The sequence below is a fragment of the Lacerta agilis genome, chromosome 2 (assembly GCF_009819535.1).
Source record: "Lacerta agilis isolate rLacAgi1 chromosome 2, rLacAgi1.pri, whole genome shotgun sequence".
NCBI lineage: Eukaryota > Metazoa > Chordata > Lepidosauria > Squamata > Lacertidae > Lacerta > Lacerta agilis.
In genome coordinates, this window is record NC_046313.1 from 65,299,092 (window position 1) to 65,320,378 (window position 21,287).

The 21,287-nt window shown below is 43.1% G+C and overlaps 1 protein-coding gene across 3 annotated transcripts; it reads left to right on the plus strand.

Moving 5' to 3' along the window:
• The first annotated feature begins 125 nt into the window (after positions 1 to 125).
• On the plus strand, positions 126 to 20,498 carry ZNF346 (zinc finger protein 346). Of its 3 annotated transcripts, XR_004425987.1 has the most exons (8): positions 126 to 423; positions 3,626 to 3,729; positions 3,824 to 3,919; positions 4,487 to 4,673; positions 5,086 to 5,322; positions 8,806 to 8,891; positions 17,483 to 17,576; positions 18,900 to 20,498. XR_004425987.1 is itself a non-coding variant. In XM_033140435.1 (7 exons), the coding sequence occupies exons 1-7, from the start codon at positions 150 to 152 to the stop codon at positions 19,003 to 19,005; spliced, it is 1,098 nt and encodes a 365-aa protein (XP_032996326.1). In that variant the 5' UTR covers positions 126 to 149; the 3' UTR covers positions 19,006 to 20,498. The 3 variants fall into 3 exon arrangements, 2 of the variants coding, with proteins under 2 accessions (XP_032996326.1, XP_032996327.1); XM_033140435.1 differs by lacking the exon at positions 8,806 to 8,891; XM_033140436.1 differs by lacking the exon at positions 8,806 to 8,891 and having other exon boundaries at positions 4,487 to 4,631.
• The last annotated feature ends 789 nt before the right edge of the window (positions 20,499 to 21,287 follow it).

Here is a 21,287-nt window from a genome sequence, read left to right on the forward strand (position 1 = left end):
TGCAGCATACCAAGGTAGTTGGGGGGGGGGTGGAATGCGTGCCGGTGTTTCGCCTGCGTTGGCGCCTCCTCACGACAGCGGCCATGCCGCCAGGCTCCATCCCCACAGCAACTGCTCCCCGCTCGGTCCTCCCAGTGCCCTCAAGAGAAATGGACGCCCAGGGAAGAGACCGCTTCGATCACGTGCAAACCAAATATCGCGAGGCCGTTCGATTTTCCTCGCGGTTCCCGATCTTTTCGGTTCCCGGGCTGCGGGGCGGAAGAGGTCTCGCGATACGTGTCTTGGAGAGAGGAGCATCTCGCGGGATCCACGAGAGGTCCGGGGGAAGGCGGGTACCTCGGGGGCGGCGACGCGGGGATAAGATGGCGGACGAAGCGGATAGCAACGGGGACGCTTCAGCCTTACCGGTGGGGAAGGAGGCAGGTGAGGCGGGGGCGCTTCTGTCATCTTCCTTCTGAGGGAGGCGGGGGTTTGCCTCCTCCTTACTCTGCCCCGCACGGCTCTGCTTTACTGCGCTGCATCAGGAGCGTGGTGGGTGGGGCCTGTTGGCCTCTCTTCTCCCCACCTCGACCCGCGTGTGGCTGCCAGTGGCTACCGATTCTTTTGACCCACGGAGGCGGAGCGAGCGCCTCTTTAACTCTGCGTTCTTTCCGCCACCTCCAAGAAGTCCTCCGCTGCTCGTTTCGCAGCCTGAAGCTTCCAATTCCCATCGATCCTGGTTTTTAAATATACACACACTCACAAAATGTAAGATTTTGTAGGCTAGGTCCCACAAAAGCTTGCATCTTACATATTCAGGTCTAGCCATCACTTAAGCTGCCTCAGGGCTTCAGTGTATGATCTTCGTGCTTATTGAGCTGGCGTACAAGAATGTGTCGTCCTCCCCCTGCTAGTGAAATCCTCGTTAGAGTGGCTTTAGATCTGGCTTCTCTGTCCCCTCACATGCCATTTGTTTCTTGCTCTTCTGTGTGATGAGGGAAGTGAACTTTCCTTTCTGCTTTATGGGACAGTGTATGATTCACAGATTGTGGCACATATGCAGCTCTCCCCTTTGTATGGTTTGAGAATGTGTGGCTGTGTGATTTCCTAAATCCGCTTGGCTTGTGTGTTTTTTTACGAATGGGATTAGATTTCTATCCTCCTTGTAATGGGTAATGCTCTCCTTTCTTCCTTAAATTTCCAGAGTGGTGTCTTAAAGAAACAACAAACTTTATAGCGTCCAAGTTTTGTACCATACATTTCAGTTATTGATGTGCATGCAGTTCCCAGTCAGCACAATAAAATTTATGAATAGCAGCGTGAATTCAAGATAAAAGCATCACTAACTGCTTGTGGAAATGATATTAACCTAGATTATATAAAATCTGTGAGTTTAGACTAAGAGTGTTACTTTAGGAGATTACCTTAATTTAGTACTTGGTTCCTCAAGACGTAAGAGTTGTATACTTCTGTGTGAGATGGGGTGGTGGTGGAATAAACTTAATTAAGTTCTGTATATGCTATACAAATAATGATAATGAGATTAAATGCACTTGTGGATTCAGCAAAGGTGCCACAAGTCTTCTGTCCTAACCTTCCTAAGGATAGCCTATTTGATACCGAGTTTTGCCTTTCTTTCTTTCTTTCTTTCTTTCTTTCTTTTTTTTTAGTAATTTAAAGCATTTTCACCACATACTTCAGCCAAACAGAGTCCCAAAGTAACTTCTGAATTTTATATATATATATATATATATATATATATATATATGTCTTTGCCTTCAGACTTACAGTCTAAAAGACAAAAGGAGCTGGTCTCTCAGCGGAGTTGGTAAAATAACTATACTTCCCTTCTCTCCCTCTACTGCAGCCTCTATGATTGTGCAGAATGGGCTGGAAATCATTGAGAATATATGATTGAGAGTTTTTATCTGGGATGTATAGATGAGGCAGATAGTGGTGATGAGAGGCCTAATAGACAAAATAAGAACTGACGAATTGCCAGGTCCAGATGGCAGCCACCTGAGAGTTCTCAAAAGAACTCATATGTGAAGTTGCTGATCTTCTAACAAAAATATGCAGCTTGTCCTTCACACCCAAGGACTGGAAAGTAGCCAATGTAACAACAATTTTGAAAAAGGAACCCATGAGGGGGGAATCTGGGAAATTACAGAGCAGTTAGCTTAATGTCTGACTGGGGAAACTTGTTAAAATAACCAAGCATATAGAAGAGCAAGCCTTACTGAAGCAGAGGCAGCATGGCTTCTGCAAGGGCAAGGCCTGTCTCACAAACCTATTAGAGTTATTTGAGAGTGTCAGCAAGTATATGGATAGAGGTGGTCCAGTTAACATTAGTATACTTGGATTTTCGAAAAGCTTTTGACAAAGTACTTCATCAAAGAGTCCTGCATAAGTCAAGGAATAAGAGAATAGCTCCTCTAGTGGGTCAGGAATTGGTTATGTTGCAGGAAGCAAAGAGTAGGAATAAATGGACATCTCTCCAAATGGAGAGATGTAGAAAGTGGAGTCCTACAAGGTTCAGTATTGGGACTTGTGCTTTTTAACTGGTTAATAAACAGTCTAGAGTTAAGAGTGAGCAGTGGGGTGGCCAGGTTTGCTGATGATACTAAACTGTACTGGGCCATCAAAACAAAAATAGATTTTCTTCCCCTGTTGTGCCTAATGGCAGTATTTGAAATGCACTTTGTCATGTCAATATAATGATTTTGAATTTGTAAAGTGAATGTAAGGGATGTGTTTTGAAGACAATTACAAATCAATCACAGCTGTGATTATTTTCTACCCTCACATTTGTATATTTCCAGTCTGCCTCTTAATCAGTGTGTAAATAGCAACAGCTTGCTTGTAAGATCATTGCCTAAGAGATCTGCATACATGCACACCACACTGACCAAGCTGCTGACCACAAAGTGATACTTACCATCTTGACACTGTTGAAGCACTAAGCATTGCAACTTTGGAAATGGAAAACAATTCCAGACATTCTGTGTGTCTCTAACTGAAAGACCCATTAGGCAATTGACTGTTTAGCTGAAGACTAATGAAGGCATTGGCATTGTATTTAAAATTGGGCATGGATCAATGGTAGGAAGAAATATCGAGCCTTTCTGTGTAGTGTTCTGTGCTGACTTAAACGACGTTATTTACATGGTAAATCATTAATTGCAGTTGTTGGAAATGGTTTTATTCTGCAGCGGACTCCTGGCATGTCGCTTAACAGTAGAGTTACTTCTGCCTTTGCATGATTCCTTATTGTTAGCCTGTCCTTTATGTAGCAGTGTGGAAACCGCTCAATCCTATACTCCATCCCTGATGGAAACAGTAGCCATCTCATTCTTTGCTATGTTATTACTGGAGGACTCACACCTTGTGCATTTTCACCCTTATTTGAATGTGGGATAAGGGGGAAAAAACTGCCTTGATGTATTTACATGTTTTAAATTATGTCTCCCTGATCAGGGAATTAGAATTGTCATTATCTGCCACAAGACCTTTATTTAACCAGTGTTCAAAGTTGGTGCGAGCACTTGTGTGATGCTGGCAAAACCCCTAAGAGGCAATAGCTGGGCCCTTGGCAATGTTTCCTGTATTGTTTACTTTTTAATATTGGTGTGCTTGCTTTTTGCAGTGGATCGTATGATCAAAGAGAACAGCCACATCTTCACAGATGCCCATTGTAAAGTGTGTAGTGCAGTGCTCATCTCCGAGTCACAGAAGCTCGCTCATTATCAGGTATGCTTAAATCTACAGGCAGTTACTGAAATTTGCCCTGAGTTTGTGGGGTTCCAGAGGTGGTTATCTTGCTCTTCTGTGCTGTTTCCTTCAGAGTAAGAAACATGCCAACAAAGTTCGTCGATACATGGCTATCCATGGTGAAGAGGAGGTCTGCTCAAGCAAGAAAATAAAGCTGGACACAAAGCAGGTAATGCCAGTCAGGCCAGAAATCCAAGGACAACAAGTTAAAAGAATTTAATGCACTAGAAAAATTTGGCAAATAGCGTTTCTTGGATTGTGGAATAATGAACCAGTGAGGATTTTGAAGATCAGGCACTGTTTGCAAGAACAATCTATGCATTGTTCTGCTTCGGCAAATGCACATTTAAACTTTGCCCGCCTAATTGTATGTACCTGTACACTGAAAAATGAAGAAGCTGAGTTCAAGGAGATAACACATTCAGAAACCATTGGGAATAAAATGGTTATCCGCTCTACTTACAATAAGCCCTTTTCATACTAAATTTATTTGAAAAGTAGAATTCAGCCTTGGCACACTATTGAGAATTCTGTTTGTAGTTACAGAAACTACTAACTGAATGGCAATTGTATCTTGCTACATAACATGTCTTGAATAGCTTTAATAGTCTTCTCTAGCTTCTTTCAGTGTGTTCAGTAAAGGATAGGGTGAAGCTGAACAAAAGAAATTCCAGTTACTGAACTTGGAACACTTTGCTGAGCCCCAGTAAATTTTTTCATTCCTTCTTACAAACAGGAGGGCAGCAGTGAAGAAGACAGGAACAAATGCTGCCCCATCTGTAATATGACCTTTTCATCGCCTGTTGTGGCTAACTCCCATTACCTAGGCAAGACCCATGCCAAGAATCTGAAGCTGAAGCAGCAACCTCCTAAAGCAGAAGGTACAGAGGAATTGTCTCCTGGTGCTGTGCTGAAAAGTCCAGGTCAGAATAGGCTCCTGAGTATCTATTGTACAAACACAGAAGAGTGAACCCTGCGTCACATATATGATAACGAGGCAGACACTGAGGGAGTTCAAGAAAACATGTTTTCCAGTTGAAAATTGGAATTTTGGTGTGTTTAATTTTCTTGATGATCCTGGTGGTCAGAGATAGATAGACATAACAAACCTTACACCAAAACATTTATTTGTTATTTTTGATCACTGTTTTGGTAGCTAATTTGTGTATATGCCCACAGTAAGCTCATCCAAATCTTTTATGTAGAAAATAATTCTCCTAAGTGGGATGTTTTAGCACAATTGAGATTATTGTGCTTGTTCTGATTACATGAAATTGTGCCTTAGACTTTTCTGATTGGATTTTCTTCATATGTTTTGGGGGGTTGATTTTACAGCAGCTGTACCTGCTCAGAAACAACCAGCTAATCCTCCTCCCACTACTGTGCCCTCTAATGAAGAGAACCAAAACACTTCTGACCCAGACAAATTCTGCAGTCTCTGCCATGCCACATTCAATAATCCCCTGATGGCAAAACAACACTACGTGGGCAAGAAACACAAAAAGCAGGAGACTAAACTTAAGCTAATGGCACACTATGGGAGAAGCCCCGATGAACCTGCAGCTTCAACAGGTGAGTTTTTAACAGCAAGACTTTCCAGAATAAAGAGCGTGAAGAGTTGTAAAGGTTTGCAAAGCCACAACTCGCCTTCTGTTGGAAATGCCCTGCATGGAAACAAGCTCTCAAATAATTCACTACATTAGGTATACCAGCTGTAGAGGGAATGGGCTTGAATTGATCCCTTCAGATGGGGACAGGCAGAAGTAGTCAGGAAAATCGTGGTTTGGGGTGGGAAAGACTCCCAACTCCTCAAAAAATCCTGAACACAAGTAAGAACCTCCAGCCACACATGTGTACTTGAAAGGAGGGAGGGCAAGAGCTTTTGCTGAAGGGGCAAAGAGAAAGGCCCATATTTTTGTAATGTTGGAAAGGGAGAAGCAGGATGACTTGGAATTGGACCAACTTTGGGGGGCAAGAGTTGAAAAGAAAAGCAACAGTTTATGCCTGTGGGTGGTGACAGTGCCAGTTGAAAAAGAACGTGAATGGGTAAATAAGGGCTTCTGAGAAAGTACGAGAAGTTGTCTTCAGGTTATATTGAAGCATTCAAGCAGAATTACCAGGTAGTTGGAGGTATGGGATTGAATGGAGAGCAGAGAATTGACAGTGTATTCTCTCTCTTCTTGGTTTTTTTTTTTTAATAGTCTGTCTACACCAGGCATAGGCAAACTCGGCCCTCCAGATGTTTTGGGACTACAACTCCCATCATCCCTAGCTAACAGGACCAGTGGTCAGGGATGATGGGAGTTGTAGTCCCAAAACATCTGGAGTGCCAAGTTTGCCTATGCCTGGTCTACACACTTTGAAAAGGAAACTTTCTGAATTACATGAGAATGGGGGGGGGGGGAGAACGAGACAAAGCTTCACTGTGGTTCTGTGATAGTTACACTGTAATCAATAGGTCAAATAACATACTGAAGACGTACAGTACTGCATATCCAGCAGAGAACATTTCTCCTTGGCTTTGGATAAAAATCCAGCTCCCAACATGACATAGTAGTTCACAACACGTTTATATTCAGTACAAAGAATATAGAGGACATCAACCATAGCAGTAAACAGTGCTATTACACTGATCATTTCCAACATAGTCACCTGTGTTGAAACCTCATCAGCATGTAATATGTTGGATGCAGGCCAGGTTTAACTCCTTGCTTGATTATCAAGATGCTAATTGAGGTCTGATCACTTCCACTGAGGCACTCAAAGAGGTTACCCCTAAAGTGGTAGAGAGAGAGAGAGAAAACAATTGGTCTTGGTACCATGTATGGAGTCTGCATTTAGTTACATTATTAAGATGGAATGTGGGAAGAGCTAGTAAATGAAGGTCTGATAGATGCTTTGCAGGTTTGAGGTTGCATCTACGGCAATTATAAGGAGAAACATACAATGACTGAGTCCCCATTTCTGAGAATATAAAATCCACCTGTTACCTGGATCTGTCTTTCTGTACTGTAGATAAGCAGCTATGAACATTTAAAAGGAAGCAATAGAAAAGGGTATATGGAAAGGCCGCTGAAGAAACAATATCTTTCAAAGTGCCTTTTTGATTAGGGCAGATGTTTGCATACATTGTGGATTTGACAACCATCAAATGAAGCTGACCTATGGGAGGGAATTAATGTATTTTCAGAATTGCCTCAGCAAGGTAGTTAAGACTATGGAATTTAAATAAGTAACATCTTGGAAACATATGGTTTAACAAATGAGTCTGGGGTATCCAACCCCAAAGCTTGAGCCATCTGCAAATTATTCTGTCAGTGCAAACACTGGCAAATTCAAAGCCATTTGAAGAAGCTGAAGTTTTATTACATCACTTAAGTCAAGCCACAGTTGGTTGATAGGGAAAAAAGTTGAATATTCAAAATATACATCTGTAGGAAACAATGACAACCAGTTAAGGTTTGCACAATATCTCTCTGGATTAGGAATAGGAACCTTTATTACAGCTTGTATCAAGCAATGATATGCAGTGCAAAGCATCCAAGGAATTTCTTTCAAAGTAGTGACTTAGCTATGCATTAGCTTTTGTTGATAAAAGACATTGTGGTGGTATTAAGGTTAATTAACACAAAGTGGCATAAGTGGAGCGCTCAACTGTGTGTTTTGAACATGTACAAAAATTGTTCACTCTTAAAGATTGCAGAATAAGCACCTAAAGATGGATACTGAATATATATGCCAGAAACTTTATTTGTTTTTAAATGCATTTAATTGGGAAAGTAATTCCCAAGTAAAAACAGCCTCTGCATTTCAACTTTAATAATGTGTAGTGTGATTCTGTACAGAGTTGGATGTGAATAAGTTCCATGCCCCTCAATAGACTGGCATGCACAACTTTGCACAGAGGAGGGCTCAATAGGGACATAATGATTAGGAGCTGGGTATTTAATGTGTCAATGTGCTTTTCACATGCCTAGCAGATAGTAGGTGCAGGAGCAGTTGGGCAAAGGGTAGAAGTGGGGATGGAGAACTGAAACGCAGAAGGAGAGTTTAGTATCCAAATGAACACAAGCAGATTATATCAATTTAATGTGAGTCAAAACCAAAAGGCTGAACTAGAATAGCCTCTCCATATGCAGGCTACTGTACGAACTCACTGTTAAGACCATGTTCATGGAAGGCAATCTTACTCTGCCATGAGCGATCGCCAAAGAATAAAGAAGAAGGGTGGGTGGGGTAATGTTTCAGAAGATAGAGGGCAAAAGTCATTGATGACAAGTCCATAGATGCCCTTGTCAGAAAGATGTTTCATCATTGCATATTTTCATTTTAGCAGCTGTGGGGATTTTGAAAGGTAGCTAGCATTGCCAGGAGGAGCATTGCTGAGTTTTTGCCACCTAGCTTGAACTTTGCTCATCTCATTTCCCCCCCCACCAGTCCTGCCCCCTTTTAGCTCCCTGATGCCTGTAATTTGGGGGCAGTGTTCTCAGATAAGAACTTTTCTCTTAAAACAAATACAACTTTATCGAAGTATTTGGAGCAGTGGAGAGGTTTGGTAATTCTACATTTGTGCTGATATTTTTTATTGTGCACTAGCCTCAATTTTTTGAGGGTGTTTTTTTATTTAAAAAAAAAACTTAAGAATGAAAAGCAAAAAAAATGGGTGACATCCAGCTGCGTCAGAACAGATTTCAAGTTGTGCAAATGGGACTTCCCCTACCTCTCCAGCCACTGCACATCCCAGGAATCTCTTCCAAAGGGAGGGGGACCCTCTGGAAGAGATTGGGGGTACAGGGGACTGTGGGAGGGAGGAGAAGAGGAGGAAACACTCACACAAGGTTGACTATCGCCCAGTGTCCTTTTACAAAATCCAGGCAAACTATAATAAGATCCTCAAATACTTCCTGAAGAAGGGGGGAAATAGAGCAATGCATATTTAAGAGAGAGAGAGGGGAACAAATAATACACAAAACAATGTATGCATAGAGGGTAAGTTGCAGATCTAAATATTTTTTTAAAAAATAGAAAAGTAATAATAACCTTTATTTAATATAGATCAAACCCAGGGGGAAACCCAGAACCAAAATCTTACCAAGGACCAGGGAACTTATCTATGGAAGGAGAGCACAAAAATACTCTTGGTAAGAATCACAGAGTGGGGGAATAGATATACAAGAACATGGATACAGGTTACACTATTTTCAACAAATAGCTAAAATGATAAGACAATAGCAGCAATGTTATAGGGCGTGGAAGAAGTGGTGAAAGAGAAAAGACAGTGGAGAAAAGAAATACATATGTTATAAAAAGCAAATGATATGTGATCTCCAATTCAAAATTGCTTTGTTTGGAAACAAGCAGAAGCACTAGAAGAGTTTAACAATAATTATAAATAAACTAGTACATTAACCCCGTTAAATTAACGGGCGCTAGAACATATGTGGTCAAACTGTTGCCCTAGCAATGTCGGGGACATGCGCAGAGCTGACTGAGCGGCGCTCGCTTATCTCGTGTTTTTTTCTAACAACGCGAGAGCCGCATGACGTAGCCAGCTCTGCGAATAGCGTCCCTGTTGCCCTAGCAACATCGGGAACACGCGCAGAGCGTCTCTGCGCTCCAAGTCCCAACGGCTGTCTGTGGGGCACATGCGCAGTAGCGCAATCCCACGGACACGGACTGGATGCAGAGACACTTGCACTTTATTATAGGTGATAAATCCACTGGATTCTACCTGAATTAAGAGTCCTGGTTTTGATGTTCAGGGCTTTAAAAGGACTTAGATCAAGCTATCTTAAAGACCACCTATGTCCATACAAACTTCTCAAGCTGAGCTCATTAGAGGTCCTGTTCTAGATGCCTCCACCTTCAGATGGATGGCTACTATAGGCAGGAATTTTTCCAGTGGAGCTCCTTCCTTAGAACCCCCTTTCCAAGGAGGCATAAATGGTATGCTCTCTCCTTCCAAAGGTCCCAAGACTGATCTTCCCTGGAAAAGGCCCTTGAGGATAGTGCTCTGGGCTGTTCTTCTTACTACTGCTAGCACTATTGATAATTACAGGTAGGTAGCCGTGTTGATATGCCATAGTCAAAACAAAATAAAAAAATTCCTTCCAGTAGCACCTTAGAGACCAACTAAGTTTGTTATTAGTATGAGCTTTTGTGTGCATGCATACTTCTTCAGATACCTGAAAGTGTGCATGCACACGAAAGCTCATACCAATAACAAACTTAGTTGGGTCTCTAAGGTGCTACTGGAAGGAATTTTTTTACTATTGATCATGTTAGGGCAACTTTGTGATTATATTTTACACTGCAATTTTCTCTTGTTAGCTGATGTAGGGGCCTCTCGCTTGAAATATACAAATGAAATATACAAATGAAAAAAATGCTGAATTCAAGAAGAAACAAACATTTGTATGATGTGGCTGTATTAGATGTATACAGTTGGTGTAAAGTTTAAAGAATATTGGTAAAGTGCAGAAAACGTACTTACTGAAGAAAAAATAGCAGAGGGTATGAATGAGATTAATTACCAACCCATCACCCTAGCATCCCAGTGCGGGGTTACAACATTAAACCACAATACAGTCATACTTTGTGCTGCGTTAGGTTAATGTTGCATCTTTTCAGCTTGCAAAACACGGCAAACCTGGAAGTGTATACTTCCAGGTTTCGCCGCGCATGTGTGCGCAGAAGCGGCACTCTAGTTACGAACTTTTCGGGTTGAGAACAGCACCCCGGAACGGATTGAGTCCGTAACTAGAGGAACCACTGTATTTAAAAGAGTTTAAAACACTCACAGAAGTAAGGTGGGTCCTAAAAATATACATCTCACTTTTCAAAAGCCAGAGTAAAAAGGTATGTCTTCAGCATTTGCTGAAATCTGTATAATGATGGTACCCTCTATGTGGCAGGAGCTCCACAACATATGGGCCACCACAGAGAATGTCCTCTCCCAGGCCGCCACCCCCAATTGAAGTCTTCAAGTCATCTTCAAGGGCAGCCCCACGTAGAGTGCTTTGCAATAATCCCATCTTGAATTTAGGAAGCATGGAGTACAGTAGCCAACTCATCTCTGTCTGAAAGGAGCTGTAGCCAGCAAACCAGCCAATGCAGGAATACATGACTATATATGTTATACAAATATGACTACAATGCAAGATCATATGAACAGGCTTCCCCCTTATTTCCTTCCTCGGAAGCCCCATGCACCATTCAGGGCTGCTCTGGAGGGGTCCCCCAACCCTTTGGAGCAGTTTTGGGGAGAATGCAGGAAGAAGAAAGAAATGGGAAGTCCTGTTGTGCAAGTGGGGAAATCATCTGCCCTCCTGCAAACAGATATCCTGTATATAAAGACTGTGAAAATACTATTCAGTGTTAATGAAGTTCAAAAGCAGACCTTGGTATCGGTTGCTTGGTTACAGGGAAATGGCAGCAGAATGGTGTAGTTGGAAGGTAATCATCCTGCCCTTTCCCTTTTTGACAGGCTTTTAATCCCCCTGAAAAGTCACTGTCAGTTGTTGGTAGGCACTCCTGAATGCTGTGGTGTGGTGAGCTGAAGGAGGAAAGGGTGGGTAGAGGCAGTACCCCTTTCCCCCACTGCATTCAGTGTCCCCCAACCCATTTGTGTAGGGAGAAGACTGTTGATGAGAATCGCCATACAATACCCACAGACAAATAGTGTGAATGAGTTTTTAATTTGAGGTATGCAGAAAGGCATAGTACTTTGACTTCCAACTCCTCAATAGGGTTTGGCATTTCAAAATTAAATGAATCGTCATCATCTGATTACCTTCACTTCTGTGGCACAACGTATTAGGAATAAGAATTGCATTGTCATTTCAGTAAATTTAACTAAAATCCCAAATTTTCCTCCATCAAAAGACAGTGAAGTTTCACAGTTCTGCAACAGTGTTGTTGTACCCACGGCCTTTTTTTTCTTTTGTTTTGAAATCAGTAGATCTTTTTCATAGGCTAATAATTCACCTTCTCTTCCAGTACATACAGAATGAATCCTTTGTTCTTGATGTTTGGCTGCTGGGTGGGGGAGACTAATTCAGTGATGGGGAATCATTAGGAAAGAATTTGAAAAGGAAAAAAATGCAAGTATCATAGTGCTTTTATATAAGTCTATGGTGTGATCACACTTGAAATACTGTGTACAGTAGTAGTCACTGCACGTCAGGAAAAATGTTGTAGATATGGAAAAGGTGCAGAAAGAGGCATCCTGAATGATGCTGGTGGAGGAGAAAATCCCCTATTAGGGAGGATCACGTTTGAGGTTTCTTATCTTGGAAAAACTGGTGTGTGAGAGACATGAGCATGACAGAGGTATATAATTCATGCATGATATAGAGAGGAAGATGTTTTCTCCCAGGGTCATCTAATGTTGAATGGTGGGAGATATTTCAAGTTTTATGTGTGTTGTTTTTTGTTGAAACCTTTAATGTATTTTGTTTCTCCTTGCTGAGAAAGCTCCTCTTGAGTCTAAAGCAGTGTGATTGGTGAGCCAGTGTGCAGAAGCAGTGTCATAAATTCGCCATAGTGTGTTCAATCCTTTTGAGAAGAGTTTTCATCAGGCTGTTCACAATGTTTGGGTAAATAGGCCTTGATTAAGCCTTTAGTGTTGTTGTGTTTATGATAAATTGACTCCCCTTCTAGCTGACTAGAGAACCTTATTTTACATTTCTCATGATCCTTGAGTGAAAAGACAGAAAATTCATTTTCTTGGTTTGGATTTATTTGATTCATTGAAATGGGAACAGGTGGGAGTTAAGTTAGAGGCCCCAAAAATGTTGGTTTTATTAAGATCTGGAACTCCCAAACTGTCAACACTTGCAAATTAGAACTGAGAAAATTATTCACAGAAATTGCATAAAAACTATTTCCAGCTAAGATAAGTTGGGGGAAGTGGAAGGATGCCTAAGACTGATGTCTGCTATTTCATAGTCATACAGCATTAAGTAGCCACATCACACGCTTGTTGACTATGCCTCGGTGTGTGCTGCACCTCCTCTCATGTGGATAATAATAATAATAATAATAATAATAATAATAATAATAATAATATTTATTATTTGTACCCCGCCCATCTGGCTGGACTTCCCCAGCCACTCTGGGCGGCTTCCAACAGAAATCAAATACAAAAATATCAAACATTAAAAACTTCCCTAAAAAGGGCTGCCTTCAGGTTTTTTCTGAATGTCAGGTAGTTGTTTATTTCCCTGACCTGTGATGGGAGGGCGTTCCACAGGGCGGGCGCCACTACCGAGAAGGCCCTCTGCCTGGTTCCCTGTAGTTTTGCTTCTCGCAGTGAGGGAACCGACAGAAGGCCCTCTGCGCTGGATCTCAGTGTCCGGGCTGAATGATGGGGGTAGAGACGCTCCTTCAGGTATACAGGACCGAGGCCGTTTAGGGCTTTAAAGGTCAGCACCAACACTTTGAATTGTGCTCGGAAACGTACTGGGAGCCAATGCAGATCTCTCAGGACCGGTGTTATGTGGTCCCGGCGGCCACTCCCAGTCACCAGTCTAGCTGCCGCATTTTGGATTAATTGCAGTTTCCGGGTCACCTTCAAAGGTAGCCCCACATAGAGCGCATTGCAGTAGTCCAAGCGGGAGATAACCAGAGCAAGCACCACCCTGGTGAGACAGTCCGCGGGCAGGTAGGGTCTCAGCCTGCGTACCAGGTGGAGCTGGTAGACAGCTGCCCTGGATACAGAATTAACCTGCGCTTCCATGGACAGCTGTGAGTCCAAAATGACTCCCAGGCTGCGCACCTGGTCCTTCAGGGGCACAGTTACCCCATTCAGGACCAGGGAATCCTCCACACCTGCCCTCCTCCTGTCCCCCAAAAACAGTACTTCTGTCTTGTCAGGATTCAACCTCAATCTGTTAGCCGCCATCCATCCTCCAACCGCCTCCAGGCACTCACACAGGACCTTCACGGCCTTCACTGGTTCTGATTTGAAAGAGAGGTAGAGCTGGGTATCATCTGCATACTGATGAACACCCAGCCCAAACCCCCTGATGATCTCTCCCAGCGGCTTCATATAGATATTAAAAAGCATGGGGGAGAGGACAGAACCCTGAGGCACCCCACAAGTGAGAGCCCAGGGGTCTGAACACTCATCCCCCACCACCACTTTCTGAACACGGCCCAGGAGGAAGGAGCGGAACCACTGTATAACAGTGCCTCCAGCTCCCAACCCCTCTAGCCGGTCTAGAAGGATGTTATGGTCGATGGTGTCAAAGGCCGCTGAGAGATCCAGCAGAACTAGGAAACAGCTCTCACCTTTGTCCCTAGCCCGCCGGAGATCATCGACCAGCGCGACCAAGGCGGTTTCAGTCCCATGGTGAGGCCTGAATCCCGATTGGAAGGGATCCAAATGGTCCGCTTCTTCCAGGCGTGCCTGGAGTTGTTCAGCAACCACTCGCTCAATCACCTTGCCCAAGAATGGTAGATTTGAGACTGGGCGATAGTTGGCCATATTGGCCGGGTCTAAAGATGTTTTTTTAAGAAGCGGTTTAATGACCGCCTCTTTCAGCGGGGCTGGGAAGGCTCCCTCACAGAGGGAAGCATTCACCACCCCGCGCAGCCCATCGCCCAGCCCCTCCCGGCTAGCTTTTATAAGCCAGGATGGGCAAGGATCAAGGAGACAGGTGGTTGGTTTCACTCGTCCAAGCAGCCTGTCCACATCCTCGGAGGTAACAGACTGAAATTGATCCCACGCAACTGGACTAGACAGGACTCTGGCACTCTCCCGCCCTGGCCCTGCTCCCACGGTGGAGTCTATCTCTTTCCGAATCTGAGCGATTTTATCCGCAAAAAACTTTGCAAACGCATTGCAGGAGATCTTGGGGTCCCTACCGGGCCCCGATGACGAAGGTGGCTCCGATAGATTCCGAACCACCTGAAAGAGTCTCCTGCTGCTATTTTCCGCAGATGCAATAGAGGCGGTGAAGAAAGTCTTCTTTGCCGTCGCTATCGCCACTTGGTAGGCTCGACGTTGAGCTCTAACCTGTGTTCGGTCGGATTCAGAATGGGTTTTCTGCCACCGGCGCTCTAGCCGTCTCAACGATTGTTTCATCGCCCTCAGCTCCGGGGAAAACCACGGGGCTGTCCGGGCTCCATGCAACCGGAGAGGGCGCTTCGGAGCCAAACAGTCAATAGCCCTGGTTAGCTCCACATTCCAGCGGGCCACCAGGGAATCGGCTGAAAGGCCATCAACATGGGATAAAGTATCCCCTACCACTCTCTGGAAACCATTTGGATCCATTAAGTGGCGGGGGCGGACCATCCGAATTGGTCCCACCTCCCTGCAGAGGGGAAGGGTTGCGGAGAAGTCCAGTTGCCCATTTTGGCTCCCATATTCCACACAGGGTAGCATGGTAGACTTGTACTGTGGAGGTGGCTTTACAGAAGGGGATTAGGCTTTTGCCAGTGAATGCCTTCCATCCATTAGCCTCAGCCAACATGGTCAATGGTTAGGGCTGAGGAGAGCTGTAGTCCAAGAACCATCTGGAGGGCACCACGTTGGCCACCCTTGCCTAGACGAACTCAAAAATTTCCTACTACTGCTGTGTAAAAAGTTGCTTCTAACCATTGGGGAACAGATATTCCAACAGTGTTCAAGTTACTTACATAACTGCATTTCCTATAATTAAAGCTCAATGAGAGAGAACGCTGGGGCTGTTACAGCAAAGGAGATGGTAGTTACAGGCAAGAACGCTTTAATATGCTTCCCAAATGAGAATTCTGAGGCATCAGATGGTTACAATCTGCATTTCCAACCAAATTGATTCTACAAGTGGCTGATCCAGTTTCACGGTTAGGAACCTTTCTGGAATGTAGCCTTAACATCATTTTTCTCATCTAAGCAGATATTTTGAGCCTTGGAATTCTCCATAGTGCACAGTTGCCATTATAATCTACCCATTCTTCATTCTTTCCTGCAATGTGGCACCCATATTTGTGCAGTATTAGCATGAAGACACTGGTGTATTCCTTGCCTCTTAAATTCTCCTCTCACTGATACCAATCCCCTAGATAAAACAGACATATGTGTCTTTACTGGAGAACCATACTGAAGAAAATCCACCAACATAGCTTGAATACATTATATACCATACTTACAAAAGGTGGTTCAACAGTACAATCCTATGCATATCTACTCAGAATTGGGTGTCAGTGTGTTCTTTGAGACTTATGGTAGTCCCTTGCAAGCTGGTTTAGGATTGAAGCCCCAGTAACTATAGATGACCTGAAGCAGATGAATCACAAAACGGAATACTACTTTGTTTCTTTGCTTTAAAATATTCTACTTTTCTTCTGGTACAATTTAAGCATCAGAGCAAAAGGGACAAATATAGAGAATAAAATTGTAGTGGGAGTCCTGTGAAGAACAGGAGATCGATGATCAGATCTTCCTGTACAGTATTTCTGTTTTTACTTTTTCTAGAGGGGCACTTACTTGAAACTGTTGCAGCAAAACCAACAAAATGTATTGTGACACCTTAAACGGTAACATTTATTAGCACGTAAGCTTTTGAGAACTAGAGTGTTTGTGCTGTATTAAATTTGTTATTCTTTAAGGTGTCCCAAGACACTTGAAGTGGAATTCAGCACCACACTGTGCCGGTCGTTTTGTCAGTGCAAGCATTGCTTGCCAAATAGAATAACCTCCTCTCTCCTTCCTTCCCTCCCACCACACCCTGTTCTGGTTATTTTTATTTTAAATGCCCCCCCTTAAATTTAATAGGAACAGTGGCCCTAGGAAAGCAGGGGGTTAGGCCTAATCCCTTCTATGCCGTTTTTTTTTATCTAACACACCCCCATGTATTGCAGCAGCAGCTGTTTACTGTGCAGGGTGAAAGATACCTGTGTGTTTTTTCCCAGTGGGGCAAACAACAGCTGGGGCAGAAACATTTAGATAATAAAAATGGTGTGAGGGAGAATTACCCAGCACCAGTGCTCCACTCAGATTTTGAAACTCCCTTCAGTAGTTGTCAGCAAAAATAGATATATTTGGAGATCTAATCCTGGATCTCCCACATCTTCTGTAAGTGACCCTGAGGGAATGTTCTTGGAAACATTGTTGATTAAGCTCACTGTGTGCTGAGAGATCGTTTTACTGTGCAACTTAAAAGTGGCAGCTAGGAGTTGGATAGCAATCCTTAGAGCAGTGGTGGGGAAGCTCTGGAACTATGAGGTCTGATATGGGCCTAATTAGGCCCAGCAAGTTCCCCCCAAATCAAGCCCACCTGCCCCACACTTGACATCATATATGGCATCAGTTGTGGAGTAGGTACAGATGTGCACTCCTGGTTGTTCCTTGATAAGCGGGGCTTGTATTTGACACCTTTTATATTTGGTGCCCAATGCAAGCCATGCTGTGGCTGATTCCACTCAACTCCTGAGTGGAGCCTATCTCTGCAAACCCTAGCTAGGCTAACAGGGGAAATCATTAGTCCCTCATATTTATCCTTTGAATTTTTGTCACCTGCTGTCATGGTGACCTGCCATGGGGCAGCCCTTCCCACTTGTCAAGTGACACATGGGGGAACTCATGATCCAGCTATTTGGCTGGATCCTGTTCCTCTCCCCTAGCTTAGAACTGCTCACATCATCTTGGGCTTAGTCACTGTGAACAACACTTCACAATTGGTAATTGACATTGGGGTGCTTGTTTCAGTGAATTTGGTGCTCACACTTGTTTAACCCTGTCTTTCAGCTGGGAAGGGATATCCATGTGAAAGCTGTAACATAGTACTGAACTCCATAGAACAGTACCAAGCTCACATCAGCGGCTTCAAACACAAGAACCAGTAAGTGTTTAAATATTCTTCTACATTGTATAACCTGCCACTGAATAGGAAGCATTGTCTCACATCTGGTTTATAGTCTGGATTTTTACCAAAAAAAATTCAGATTCATCTGCAGGCAGCTCTAATGTGTAAAAGGTCTATGTTGCTACTTATATACCAAAGGTAATAAGCATTTTGGGGAAAGAGAGGTTTATGAGTCAAATGACACATTGCGGATTTTCCAAATGATGCTGTCTGGTGTGGATCCCCTTCACTTGGTCAGAACCAAATTGATGAAGCCAATTTGGCAACTGTAACCTCTTACTTGGTTTGGGCCTTGTCGTAGTAGCCTTTCCATAGATGTGCTTCAGACAGACATGTAGGGGTCAACAGCCCTCTTGACTTCTCTTGTTATTCTGGTCATTAACATCAAGTTCCTAGGTACCATACCCAGCATCTACTACTCAAAAGTTCTGTTTTGTTTTTTGCTTTGTTTTTAATTTTTAATTTTGATAAAGTTTGTAGAGAAATTAAAAATAACCTCCGATATATGTCGCTGTCAAATGGGTACAGGTTTTCTTGGAGAACTCCATAAAGCAAAATATTTTACATAGAACATGTCATGTGGTTTGTTGCCTGTCTTTGGGACCATGGGGGTGGGGTGTTGGCAAGGAAAAATATTTTCTACTATATCATTTTACCGCACAGATCTGCAGATTGTTCTATTAATTTTTTTGTGTGTGGGACCAGTCAAAGCCCCATGGAATCGCCACAAAACATGAAGACTCACGGGGTATGGCATCAAAGAAATCTTATGACCTTTTCTGTATGGCATACATTAAGCACTTGGGTGATGCTATATCCTGGTGGTGGCATTGGTCTTTTCAAGTCTGTGCAAGCACGTGGATGCACTCAGCTTGCTGGGGGAACTCTGTTTGCCAAATGTGCTGAACATGGCATTTACATGGCATTTTATATGACAAACAATTTTTCGGGCTGTGGCTTCGTGCTGCAGTTTAGGCATTCTGCCAAAAGTGCCTTGATGCATATAATCCTGTTAACTTTTAGCAGAAATCATCCGAAGATTTATAATTCTTTTCCATTGGGATGAAGTTAAATCTACAACTGTAGATCTTGTCAGATTGCTATCCCCACCCATCACACACTTGCAGGGTGTTTTATTGTGGTGAATGGAAGTGTGATTTTTCAAGACAACTGGATTTTGCACAGTATTGGTCCAGCTTGAGATTCCACAATAAGCAAGTGTTCATTTCCTGTACACTTTGCAATGATAATTTTTGAAGCGGTTTCAATAATCTATCCCATCTCTGTCTCAATCAACAGTATACCAGGAGGAGTACCTGTTACAGCACGATACCAGAAGCAGCTGTACACACGAGAGGAGACAACGGGCCCTGATGGCTACAGCTATTTTAGCCAAGACCTCTAGAGAGGAAGCTCCTGTGCTCTTTTTGGATTGCCGATGGCCCAAAAGTGAACATCGCTTATCAACCCACTACGGTTTTATTGTTCCTCTGGCTGAATGAAACCCTCCTATCCTGCAGTGTGCAAGTTTAGCTGATTCAGAACTAACTATTGGCTAAAGGATCTAGAAGGGACTGATATACTAGTTGGCATTTGCAAAGACCTTTAGAATAGTTTTCATTGTGTAATCTCTTGCTGTAATGGCTGATGGGTGAGGTGGGAAGGAGAAGGAATGGTGTCTGGCACAAGTAAGACTTGGCCCCTACCAGTGTTCTATCTCGAGCCCATCCTTTTCCTCTGCCCAGAAGAAGCAGACGGGAGTTCTACACCCACTACCAGCCAGAGAAGAGCAACTTTTGGAAGAAAGTTCATAATTTTTGGTTATGGGGTGCTTGTTAAATGTGAGGTGTGGAATGGGCATAATGGACAGACTGATGATCTCCTCCTTGCCTAGAAATGGGGTGTTACACCGCTGTGTTTGTCGTGCCCCTTTCTGAATTAACTGGGTTTGTGTGCAGAGTTTCTTAGGTCACCAATATGCCATTTGCATCCTTTTTGTAGTTCTGCAGATGTTGGTTCTGGAACATCTGGTAATCTGTTTAATAAAAAGCTGTTTCTGTTGGTAGTATGCATAATCTGCTTCAGAAAAGCAAGCAGAAGGAGTGCCTCCAGAAAACTGCACTTCTCCCTCAGTTCCTGGCATACTTGTGGAAACTTGTGCTTTTGAGTCTCACTATGTACAGCTTTCTGTTGTGTTAAATGTTCATCAGAAATCTTTTTTTGGTATGATGGAAGGTTTAAAAAAATGTCGTTTTTCAGAACCTTAAAGCTTTATAATTAATTTGTACAAAGGTTTAGCAAGGGTGAGAGAACAAGCAGCTATGGTCTGACTTTGAGGCAATTCTAAGCTGAAAAATAGTGCTTTGTATAGCGTTGTGGGCCTCCCACTTGTGAACTTTGCAAGTCCATTAACTAGTTTCCATCCATGTGAAACCATTTCTCAGAGACAAGACATTCTTTCCAATTGCTTCCTGAGACTCTGAAAACAACATAGGTAGCAGCTGGGAATGCTGCTCGAGGCAAACTTACTATGCTTTGTTTGGACAGAGGTAAAATTAGTTTGCATTTTGGTCATTTCCTTTTCCCTTGTATGGATATAAGAAGGTAAGCTTGAAGTCTCCTAACATCTGAGTTTGTTTCAAGTCTGCCAGATGGCCTGTTTCCAAAACAATCAGTTGAAATGCTAATCTTATTTGTAAAAAAAACCACCACTCACATAAGCATAAAGGCAAGAGATGTGAGATACTCCTCTCTTGCCTAGCTCATCGTTAAACTGCTTTTCTACTCTGGTTCAAAACAGGATGTGGCTCTTTTTTTCCTTAGTGCTTCTCCCTTCCTACCTAATTGCTTCAGTGTTATTGATCAAAATGGACATTCATTAAAACTGGACACCTTGTACTCTTTAGTCTTGACTGACTACAGCTTTGGAGTCATCCCTGCTTGTAAGTTTGTTTAGCCCATGAGTCCCCATAATTAGCAGCAAACCAGTATTCTGTGTAGACGTTTCAATTCTATGTATCATAGGGCCTCTTGTTCTTCATTACATTCCTGACCTAATCTTCTGGGTGGCAGTTATTTTTGGAACCTAGGTATGGGAGATGGACTGTCCTATCCTCTACCTTATCTGGCAGCTTTGTGATTTTGCTCCCCTTTCCATTCTGACTACAGGAGTGGGGCAGGGTATTGACTGGAGATACTCTCTTACTCTTTTCTGATAGCCTCTGTGCCTCCATCTGCAGTATTGCTCCGATGGAAATGAGTGAATATTGCTACCTGTATGTACACTTAACATGCAGCTCCTCTTGTACTCCCTCTGTACCACCCTAGAACACTTAAGGGAGTCTTTGTCTGTGCTTTCCCAGCAGTATTGTTAGTCAGGGTAAGGTTCACGTCAGACCACACCATTTTCTTGCATTCCCTCTTATCTTCCCTACAATGACGATTAATTACCGCATTCCAAGTAAGCAGTCTTTCTTACAATAAAAAGCTTATCTTTCTCCTTTCACCAATGACAGCTTTATTTAGCCTCAATCAAACACCATGACTAAGGGGGAGATATTAAAGTAACCTTGTGCTTAAGGCTCTGCTCTTATAACATGTGATGAAAAGCTCTATCTGCATACATGCACACGCTATGCAGCTTTTCTGTAAATAATTGATGGGACAAATAATGTATCTTCTGACTTA

Bases quoted from the DNA above. Each gene is read 5' to 3' on its own strand.
- ZNF346 (XM_033140435.1), top strand. From the start codon at position 150: ATGGACGCCCAGGGAAGAGACCGCTTCGATCACGTGCAAACCAAATAT. The intron at 3,730-3,823 runs GTATGCTTAAAT...TGTTTCCTTCAG, and splicing joins AGAAGCTCGCTCATTATCAG to AGTAAGAAACATGCCAACAA. The intron at 5,323-17,482 runs GTGAGTTTTTAA...CCTGTCTTTCAG, and splicing joins TGAACCTGCAGCTTCAACAG to CTGGGAAGGGATATCCATGT.